Source organism: Wasmannia auropunctata, unplaced genomic scaffold (assembly GCF_000956235.1).
Source record: "Wasmannia auropunctata unplaced genomic scaffold, wasmannia.A_1.0 LD336041.1, whole genome shotgun sequence".
Taxonomy (NCBI): Eukaryota; Metazoa; Arthropoda; class Insecta; order Hymenoptera; family Formicidae; genus Wasmannia; species Wasmannia auropunctata.
This window is the reverse complement of record NW_012026849.1, coordinates 828283-839951: the sequence shown is the minus strand read 5'-3', so window position 1 is coordinate 839951 and position 11669 is coordinate 828283. Positions and strand designations below refer to the sequence as shown.

At 31.1% G+C, this 11669-nt stretch overlaps 1 protein-coding gene across 1 annotated transcript; it reads left to right on the top strand.

Moving 5' to 3' along the window:
• Window positions 1-1562: 1562 nt before the first annotated feature.
• Window positions 1563-10546, top strand: LOC105451907 (rhodopsin-like). The gene is made up of 6 exons (XM_011692639.1): window positions 1563-2048; window positions 5417-5511; window positions 6724-6834; window positions 8886-9145; window positions 9450-9565; window positions 9938-10546. The coding sequence occupies exons 1-6, from the start codon at window positions 1842-1844 to the stop codon at window positions 10175-10177; spliced, it is 1029 nt and encodes a 342-aa protein (XP_011690941.1). The 5' UTR covers window positions 1563-1841; the 3' UTR covers window positions 10178-10546.
• The last annotated feature ends 1123 nt before the right edge of the window (window positions 10547-11669 follow it).

The following is an 11669-nucleotide window of genomic DNA, read 5'->3' as shown; positions in this document are numbered from 1 at the left end:
AGTACGTACTATTATTTATCACTGCTGAATAGTATTGTTATTCTATGGTGAAACAATTTCTCAAAATTTTTTGTATTATTTCTCAGAATTTCTATAAAAAGTTTGACTAATTTCTTAGACTTTTTTAGTTTATTTAGACGGAAACATTTTTCAGAAAAACTCAAATAACAATTAAATTATCCAGAAAGTTTTATACATAAATACTCCCAGCAAACACCAAGTAATTTACATATAACATATCAAAGTTATATTGTCGAGTGGGACATTACAACTAACAAGTACGTTACATGTAACTTGGTGTTTGCTGAGATAGATATTTAATTAAGTTCTCGTTAACGAATAATTGGTCACAAATTGAGAAAAGAAATTCTTTTTAAACAATTGATCTGGGTTGTATTCGGAAACGTCACCCGAGTGTCTCCGTGTGTCATATTACCCATTTTATTCACCTCATATTGTACAAGGATAAAATCACACAGACACGCTCGGGTAACGTTTCCGAACCAGATCAATTGTTTAAAAAGAATTCCTTTTCTCAGTTTGTGATCAATTATTCATTAACGACAACTTAATTATCTATATTTTATTGACCTTTGTTTTTTACAAAAAAACCTTTTAAAATCGAATTGTTCGAAATAAGAGATGATCTTAATCGTCCCCAGAACTTGTTTTTATTTTTTGATTGTTTGTCGTAGTAAAAAATTATTAACCATCATAAATAAGTTTTTCTACTATCCTTCGGAGCTTTTATTTTTTTTTTATAATAGTTGCCTTTTACAAAGAGGGAAAAGAGGAATGAAAAATGTATACGTCTTTGATGTGCCGATAAAAGAATTGCCAAATCAATTTATATACGCGGAGAATTAAAGAACGTCGTGTTCTTCCGCAGAAAATGACTATTATTTTGCAAGATGATGCTGTCTCTTGTAACTTGAGCGAACAGATAGAATTTCATCTGCACGAGGATGCGCAATAATGTGCACAATGACTACACAGTAGTAGATACCGCGATATCAAGTTGTGTACGTAAACACAAACGGAGGAATATCCCGCAGACGACGTGGATCTGTGATTCACGTTTAATGATGGACGTTTAGATCTTTCAATCAAAATTGTTTTCAGTCGGTAAAGATTACAGGCCGATTTAATTTGATATTGAACTTTACATTTAGTTTAACTATGGCTTTGTTTCTTCCGGAAGCTAAGGCAGATAAAGTACAAGTGAAATTACAGACTTTATACATTAGCTAGTTTCGCTCTAAGCTAATTGGACATTCCCTGTAAACGTTAGTTAAAACGGACTAAACTATCGTGACGGTAAAGAAACTTCGTTTCTCCAAACGTCAATTGAAACTAGAGAGGAATGAGAAACGAGTTTAAAACGTTAAAGGATCATTGAAATCGGCTTCGAGGATTAGGAATATCGAAAAAAATCACATCAAAGTAAACGCTTGTAAATTACAAAAAAAAAAAGAGCGCGAGTGACAGAATACAATGGTGGTTCGCTTGACCTGCGCACATGACCCTGCTTTTTCACGTTGGGAGGTTCATTTCTGTTGGATAACGGCCAGAGGGATGTGCGGCGGGAGCGGCTTAGAGCTTTATATAAGGGTAGCTTGACTTTGAAACCAGCTACTGGTTTTGATTAACGCGACCGAGACAGATCCGCCGCGTTCAACTGATCCGAATTTTTTTTGACTTCCGAGAACCTCCGAGGGCGCAGACGCGTCGATCATACCCGTTCTCTCGTCGACCGAGTTTCATTCGTCTTTCTAACGTGGAGTGAGATTTCCGTTCGCCGGAGACTGATACGCCGGAAGTTCCAACCGACGATACGAAACATGTCGTTGAATCTGAGCGCCGATCTGCCGGACGACGTTTTCATCCACGAGGAACGAACATTAACCGGTATCTATACTTTCGCGGCGATCACGCTGGGTTTCATCGGCTTTTTCGGTTTCGTCTTGAATCTGCTGGTCATAGTAACGGTCGTTAAGAACGCCAATGTACTGTGGACACCCAACAACGTGGTCCTCGTCAACATGGTCGTGAGTACCTCTTATTTAATGATGTATTCTAATCATTAAATTCCTTTTTTTTTTCGAATAATGATAAAAGTAAAAATTAATCTCTATAAATATCGATTTGCAACTTTAATAATAATTCGTACATTTGCAGGCATCTTGCGCTTGATAAATTATACAGATAAATTTTTTTATATGTATTCATATACGATGTCTTAAAAAAGATTATAGACAATCAATAACAGCGATTCTAGCGATGTTTCTGTCGATTTTATATTTAGCTTTCGCTAAGGAATGTAATGTCCGTCAATATTTAGTCAATATTTTAAACGTACATATACATATGAATATATTTTTACATCAAATTTATATTCGAAGTAAACGAACAATTAGAAGCTTTATTAACTTTAGCTATGAATATTCAAGAACTCATTAAAAAGACTTAATTAAGAAGTTTTGTGGAAGTTTCAAAGTCTAGATTAGATAAATCTGTAATAAAGAAGAAATATATCGTTATTATTGTTCCGACGTATTTTTTATGGAAGAAAAAAAATATAGAGAAGCGCTAAAATATAGAGAAGATAAACAGCCTAAATATAGAGTTAAAATAACAGCTAAAATATAGAGAATAAAAACAGCCATGTCCGTAATACATATTGTTAAAATAGCTGCTCATTGTCAGTCTAATTTCGTACGTCAATGTATTGTGAAAACATATTACCCCATAGTAATGTAAAAATGGTAATAATGGTATTTAACTCTAGTTAGGCACTTTAAAATGAATGGATTTCTTCGTCATGCGATTCACGAAATTAGCGTATATTACCGAAGTTTTAACGCCAATTTAGGTAGTTTTGTATAACTGCGGCTACGAAAGAAATTCAATCATTCATTCTATAATACAAAATTACAATGTACAACACATAATATGGAGTATAATAATATGGTAACATTATATCTTTTCTGCTCGAGTTATCTCATTGGTCAGACAAACATCGAAATCTTCAATTTTCACCTTTATTATTAAAAAAAACAGAAAAATTCATTCATAATTACAATTTATTATATTATAATTTTAAATATAATTATAATTTAAATATAATCATAATTATAATTTTAATTATAATATTATAGTTTATTATAATTTATATTTCATAATTATAATTTCAAATTACAATACAAATAATTCTAAATATAGGTACGAAGCCACCTTTTGTTTATGCATTTTTTGGACTTTTAAGGTTGACGTCAATAACTTTTTAGGAAAAAAAAAGAAGAAATCAATTATTTGCCTCTCTTTTTCGCTCTTTTCCTCTTTCTCTCCAATTCAATAAATTTTAAAATCGAACTGTAGTGACCTGTGAATTTTTAAATATCTAAATACATCTGGGATTCAAAATCGCTCTTTATAACAATTTTATTTTGAAATGGAATATTTTAAAGCTTCACTTATTCGACTGATTATAAGAAAATTTTGTTGCGTAATCGTTTTTAAATAATATTCAATGACGTTTTTAAAAAATTATTATGTCAAAATATGAAAGGAGTTTATATATAATATACGAATGGGACTCAATTGAAATACCTACATATATATTTGATAAAAAATACTAGAGAAATATTACATTAAAAAATAATTATAATAAAAGCGTGGTATTACGTCAGATGTTTGTGAAGAAAAATATATTTAATTTGTTGATAAAATAGGTAAACTTGCTGTGGGAAAATGAAATTAGCATGAATACTTGACCGAACAAATTAAATATGTTACGACGGATCAATAACGTCGCATTTTCGTATAATGTCGCAAAAAATAATTATTATCACAATAAAATGATATTTAAATATTTGTAAGAATTTATGTTTTGTACAGGCTAATTGATAATTATTTAAATATGTATTTAATTTAAACATATTATTTTTCTGCAAAAAGAAATCTTAGAAAATTATTAATATTTAAGATAAAAAGAATATAGTAATATAAGTTTTTTTTTTTTAAGTTGAAAATATATTACTATTACGTTAATTCTAAATCATTATTTTCTTTCATCCAAGCTTACTATAACAAAGCACATTTTTTATGATATAATTGTAATGTATATATGTATCACACACACATACACATTATTTTTTAAATCTTATATTATCAATTTATTACTTGCACAATTGTTACCAAAAATTTTATATACAAAATATAATGTACAAAATTGCGAATGTATCGAACAAAGATATTTTTACACATTATGTCTTTTCCTTCTAATATGTTTTCGAAAGAATGTTGTTTAATTAGTTTTATCAAACACAATTTTCTACTGAAACGATTACAGGTAATTAATACAAGACACTTTACTTAAGTGGACATTTTAAGCATTAGAAGAACATGTTTCGAAATGTCAAGTCACTTCTGGTTAGGAAATAAGGATAAAAGGCCATAAAATGGTAGATTTATGTGACAGCCATCTGTGTTTCGTCACATAGCTAAGGCTTTTTCTCAACGATGTCACACGATGAATTGGCAATGAGGAAAAAAAACTTCATTAATGCTTCGTTAATGATGCGAATACGAGAAAACTGCAGTGAGTTGGAGATGTAATCGATTTCAAATATCAAATGCACGCTTTTCCCGAATGTCATCTAAAATTTTGAATTAAAGAATAAACGTGTTTGAAGCCTGTGAAAATATAATAATGTTGTTAATTTATATTTTTAATAATAAATAAATAATGCTCTTGCAAAAAATTGCTTAATAATAATAAAATTTAAAAAATTCACCAAATATCGTGTCATTATAAAGATTAATTAATCCAAACGTAGAAACATACTTTTTATTCTAGAAAAATATATAATTTTTCTTAAAAATTCAAGATTACTTTTTTTAAATTTATATATTCCAAATGACACGCATATCTTTATTTTTTTTTATTGTCTTTGATTTTTAATTTTAATTAATTATTTTTTATTTATTTTTTGATGTTATAAAATTCGTGTTCTTTGTTTTGCTATTTGTTATTTCTGTAAAGCAATTCTTTAGTAGGATACTCTTTTGAGCGACGTGAAACAAAGGCTTCACATCACTGATGAGATGCAATGGAAGTTAACTTCCGATAACTTTGAAAAGTTGTCTCTTCTCGATATTATTACGAAATCTTGTTTAAATACAAAAGGTACATCTCTCTCTGCACTTTATATAATTTACTCCGACTTTATATAAGTAGTACAAATGCAATATGTTTGATAATAAATAATATGTTGTCTCTATGACAGGAATATAATGCAAATTACCTAACTTGTCATTTCAGAAGATATAGTGGCTCTAAATATACAATTATACTTTAAGTTAGTATGACCATTTTCAGGCGTATTTGTAATGCTTGACATGTTTATTATGACAGATTGGAGATTTCCTAGTAGCTGCGATGGGAAACCCTTTCGCAATGACATCGGCGATCGCAGGTGAATGGTTTTGGAATCACGAAGTGTGTCTGTGGTATGTCATCATTATTACACAAAAAAATAATATCATTAATCAAAAATTTATTTCTCCGTATAAATCTACAGATAGAGATTGATCTTAAGAGTATTTATATAAATATCTCATATGTTTTTGGCACGACTGATAAAAGTATGCACGTGTCCATTTAACAAAAAATGGTAAAAAAATTGCTATCTAAATTGAACGGAAATTTAAATGTCAGAAAATCGGATCAGATCTAGTTATAATATTTTCAACCATCTTATTAGGTTTAACTATATTTAAAACATCAATAAAATTGTTCGATTAATACACTGAAAAAAGTAATTTTGCAATTATAGCAAGAATTATTTAGGTACGAGAAATTAGCTAAAAGTGATTAGTGATTAGTAAGCACTGCGATATCACGTATATTTTGTATTTAATCAATATAAATAACAGAGACAGAAATTATATCTAAACTGTTTGTCAAATTTAGCAAGAAAGTTTCTCTATGACGTTTAATCAGCCCAGACTCCAATCAAAATTCCAATCATATTTGAATCTATATTTTCTTGCATACATTCTTAGAATATTGCTGCTATAAATTCTACGTATGACAGACAATTTTTTAGCAGATACAAAAAACACTAAAAACAGCGATATAATTTAAGTGTAATATTTATAATAGAATTCTAGCTGGAACAGCGAAACAATTCCCAGAGTGTACGATTGAAAAATTGCACATTGTAAATATTGCGCGTAATACTTGAAATACATAAACTTTTTTCTGTTATGCCTAAAACTATGTTTTACAACAAAACGTATTTATTAATAATATCTACTTTCAGAATAATATCTACTTTCATTTAATATAATATATATAATACTATTATATAAATCTGTCGAAAGTCAATCTCTCTCTCTCTCTCCCCTCCCCTTCCTCCCCCCTTTCTTTATCTTTAATCAGCTCTTCATAAAATAGAGAAAATTGATAAAGTTATAAGTTCATTAGATGTTCTGGAATTAAAATTGAAAAATTTCAGAAAGTAGAGTTGATCAATTTGGCTTCTGAGAGATTCATATAAGCAGTAATAGAATTTATAATAATGGATAGCCTTTCCTTGAGTTATATTAAAAGTTGTAACGTAAAGAACTCAAGATTAATTCTCAGAATAATCTGCTATGTAGAATATTCTATTCAATTACTCGATTTATGTTATGCACAAATCAATTTTCTAATTTCAGGTACGCATGGTTCATGACTACTATGGGATTTGCCAGTATTGGTAATCTGACAGTGATGGCAATAGAAAGATTCCTACTAGTCACATGTCCGATAAAGACATTATCAATAAGGTAAAAAAAAAATTTATTTCTCTTTCATACACGCTCAGAATAAAAATATAAGTTCAAAAAAAAAATGTATATATATATTTCTCTTACTTATCTAATCAGTTTATCAGAACTCTGAAAAAATTGGTGAATCTCTCTATAAATTTATGATTAACACACAAAATGCGTGTTGTCAAAACAAAAACAAAAAAATAATGCTTTCTACTCGACACACATTAATCTTTACACTTCCAAAAAATCTTTTCCTTTTCACGGTGATACGTAACGATTATAATACAAAAGCTGCCAACACGGAGAAATGATTAACTTGCGCATTCCGCGACTTTCTATCGCACACTTTCATCGCAACGTTCTCCAGGAAGCGATGCTACTCATCACATCTACGAGATGACCATTAACACCTTCAAAATGTAATTTGCACGGGTTTGCGATGAATTTTTAATTGCATCACACTCTCCCATTTCTTCCGTTGTGCACGGAAGACGGACAAGTAACAAAACATGTTTGAAGAATGATAAAAGAATGTTAGGACTAAGTAGCATTACATTGTGAAACGTGCTACCTTACCTTATTTTCTTCGCGACAGACCGTAAAGTGACTTGCATACTGCTCGCGCATGCTAAGCAATATTAAGCGTAAATTACTTCGATAAAATGCCAACTGATATCAAACGTCATTACGTCTTTCAGCAAGGACATCGTCGCGATTACTATCGTTTGATATTTAAAAAATGCAATATCATCGTCTTGACTCTGTTTCAAGGTCATTTCTCAGGTTTTCGCAATTAACGATGGCTTAAAAATGATCTCCTTGTTATCAAGGAATCCTATTTTATGCACGAGAAAGTGGTAGTATAACCGATCAAAAGAGCGGACTTTCAATCCGCTTTAGTAAATCCGTGATTTTACTAATGAGTTAACCGTTTCACTAACGAGTTAAAACTGATCCATACTGAAGTATTAACACGCGATGATTAATGATATAATCGCTATTTGTACGGCAATTATCGCTATCTATTTATGACTTGACAGTAAAATTGATAAAAATTCATTATAAGAGAAAACAAATCAATAAATAAGAAAAATATTCATTATAATCAATTTTACAGACATAAGATATTGAATTAATAATATCTAAAATTTAAAAAAACGGAAATTAGAAAATTAAAGAATTAGTTTTTTTAACATAATTTGTTTAATTTTAATTAAAATTTTAATACATTAAATTTAATTATACAATTTGCCAAAATATTTAATATAATCAAACATTCAAAAATCGTTAAAAAATTTTATCTAAATTTGCTACAGAGAGAAAAATGTTTGATGACAAATATAAATTTGAATCTGCAAACGTAATATTTTGTAAAAAATGGTTATTAATTTTTCTTTTTAATGTAATTAAAACTTAATATTCATTGAGAAACAAACGCAAGAATTTTTATTTTATTGTTCAAGTATCTATAATACAGTATTTGTAGTAATTAATAGAACAACGATTGGCGTCATAATTGACAATGTTATTAATATTGATTTATATCTTTTTATACTTATGTGCATTTTTGCATATAATTAAATTTCTTCTTGATGTATATAATTAAATTAATTTAAATTAGACAACGATTGTTATATTGTCATACGCTTTTTTTAATTCGAAATTGCCTTTGACTTTCCGCTTCCGCATCAGAAAAACTGGTGCGCGTAGAAAAACGTTAAAGTGGAGAAACTCTGTGTTCTCACTTTTCACTTGTTTTATTTTTCTTTTTTTCACGTTTTTATTTGCTTGTGATTGACTGTTTATTTACATTGGTTAACGCGTTCGTCTATATTCTATGTTTCTATGAAAAAATGTTTCTCGTTTCTCTGAACAAAAAACATTTTTTCCACAAATAATGAGCAAGATAGACAAAACAAGAGAAAAGTGAAAACACGAATTTTGACCGAATTAATATAAATTAGCGGTACAATTTCTCGTAGAACGTTTATTTTTTGTTTTAATATTTTTCGTAAATTGTCGTATAAATGGAATATTTACCTTTAGAAAAAAATTTGTTACAGGAATGCTTACATATTGGCGTTCTTGGTTTGGATATACGCACTCTGCTTGTCATTACCGCCGTTTTTCAATTGGGGGACTTATGGCCTGGAGGCAGGTAACATATCCTGCAGCGTATCTTGGGAGATACACGATCCTAAGACGCACAACGATACTTACATCGGATTTCTATTTATTTTTGGCTTCTTCCTTCCTATCATAATAATCACCAGCAGTTATTACGGCATAATAAAGACTTTGAAGAAAATAGAAAAAAGGATCGGTGAGTAACGTTTTATTTTATTTTAAACAATAATATATTATCATAGTCGTACAAAAATGAAACGTAAGCTCCTCTTTGTTTAAATTGAACGCAATTTCTGCTAAAAAAAAAGAGAAAGAGTTAATTCCAAATTAATAAAAGAATATTATATCGATGATAAATACATCGATGATAAATGGGAGTTAAGACTGTCTTATGAAAGGAGTATTATAAAGTAATTTCTCTCTCAATTACTTCCAATAAAATTAATTTTTATCGACAGTATTATTGTTCTTGATTATTATTCTTATTTGTCTCGTTCCAGGTGTGAGGAATAGGCGAGAAAAGAAAGTCACTAAGATGGTATACTTAATGATTCTTGCTTTCCTAATTGCTTGGTCGCCATACGCCGTTCTTGCACTCGCAACCCAATATTTCTACGTAAGTATACTCAAGTCAAGTCACAAGAAGTTCAATGTTCTGAAGATCTTAAAAAGAACAGTTGTTGCGCGCGAAGCTAATTTTTAATTAGTTATCAATTAATTATTCCAAATTCGTAATTCGTAAATCGTTGATGTGTGACATAAATAAATAACAAGAGACGGTATTGCAGCATACATGTTAAGGCGGTAAAATCTATTTATCCATGCAACGAGGTCAATCTCCTCGTGACTGACTAGCCATATCAGAATCTAATGATTGACACGTCGATAGCTTCTCAATGACTCCATTAATTTTATGGCTCCCCACTTACGGCGGGCTGTGAAGAATTATAGCTTATGAAAGGTGATACGCGCGCGTGTATGATTGCAGGTACAAACCTCCCATATCGTAGCGGTGCTGCCAGCGCTCCTCGCGAAGTCCTCCATCTGCTACAATCCCATAATATACGCGAGTATGACTGCCCAGTTCGCCAATATTTGGAAGAAGATGTTTTGCGTCAATAACGCTAAGAATAAGCAACAGCACGGAAGTGAAGGAGGTTCAAACGAGACGTTCAAACGAGAACAAGATGAAGGACGCTTTTCAATCAAGTTGAACGAAAAGACATAATAATCAAAAGACATAATAATCTTACTACGTGATCTGTCAATTCTCAAAAATATAGTAAATAGGGAAAAACAATACATATAGAATAGGATGTTCTTACGGGACCAATAGCGCGCGTTACTTCATTATTTATCCTCAACTATTGAAGCATCTTTATCTCTTCCATACAAATTGATTTTTTTCATATAAATAATATAATATATTTTCTTCATCTTGCTCTTTCTTTATTTTAATTTAACACCGTTTGTAACGAAAGAACATTTTCTGAACACGCATATTTTGCATTCTGAGAGGCCTAAAATTAATTTTGACGATGTACCTTATAATTACAGCACATTAAGTAAATTATTATTCACACAATATATAGATATTATATGTAGTTTGTTATGTTTGGAAATGCATATTATATATGTTCTTCGTTCAATATTTAAATAAACAATTCTAACACATTGCATATAGATAAATTAAGTTTTTCCATGAAGAAATTCTAATGTGTATATAAAGAGTAGAAAAATCATTGTACTTTGTCCGTCAATCCTTCAACGAAAAGATTTATTTAATATTAAATATGTGCGAAACGCGAATTCGCGTCAAGAACTCTAAAGTTTGAATACACATAACTTTAAATACGCGCGCAAGTATTTTCAGCGTAAATCAAGATTAATTCATCGCAAAGAATAGAAATAAATTATATGTTTAATTTAGCATTATATGTTTAATTTTGCTGATTGTGTGCTGTAAAAATAAAAAATCTCTTAAGATTTATACTCAATTGTGAGCAGAGCTATAAACTTTGACATTATCCAATTTCGGCACTAATGCACCTGTCCTTTGGGGGAAAACAACCTGGAAACAAATTTGTCTCTACGAGTTTACCTACTCACGCGAAAGAAACAACTTTTGCAACTTTCCGTAAATGAGAAAGTTCCAACGATCGTTACCTTGCAACGTCTGTCCAAATACGCAATCTGTACGCAATCTGCACTCGATAAAATCAGGATATCGTGAAGGCTGCGGTGCCAATTAAGGTAGTATTCGCAATTCGATTGCGGTCAATCGCGATCGCGAACGGCACGTGAGAAAAGCCGCAATATTCGTCACGTCGCATTTATAGTTTTTGACAATGAAATACGAGGAGTATCGATTCTCTCGACGAGATGACATCTCTCCAGTACCGTTACGCGATTTGTTGAAATGTCGATAGAAGTTGGCGTATTGCGCGTACCGCGTGTACGTTGCGCGGCGCGCGCGTGTGAATGCGTGCGTGAGAGGCGGTTGACAGGTTCGCGGGTCCTACATTGTTGAAACACGATCGCGCGCGATTGCGTTACATGAGCGTGTGGCGCGCGGCGGAATCGAGTATTACGATTCGTAACACGCGCAATTATGCCACATCGGAGAAAGTGAAATCGCAAGGAAAATGTGCGGTTGCCATGGGGCAGCCGATGCGTCCCCTTCTTCCCCTCCCCGCCTCTCCACGAGTTCTTATTAACAT

Bases quoted from the DNA above. Each gene is read 5' to 3' on its own strand.
- LOC105451907 (XM_011692639.1), top strand. From the start codon at position 1,842: ATGTCGTTGAATCTGAGCGCCGATCTGCCGGACGACGTTTTCATCCAC. The intron at 5,512-6,723 runs GTATGTCATCAT...TTCTAATTTCAG, and splicing joins AATCACGAAGTGTGTCTGTG to GTACGCATGGTTCATGACTA. The intron at 9,146-9,449 runs GTGAGTAACGTT...GTCTCGTTCCAG, and splicing joins GAAAATAGAAAAAAGGATCG to GTGTGAGGAATAGGCGAGAA.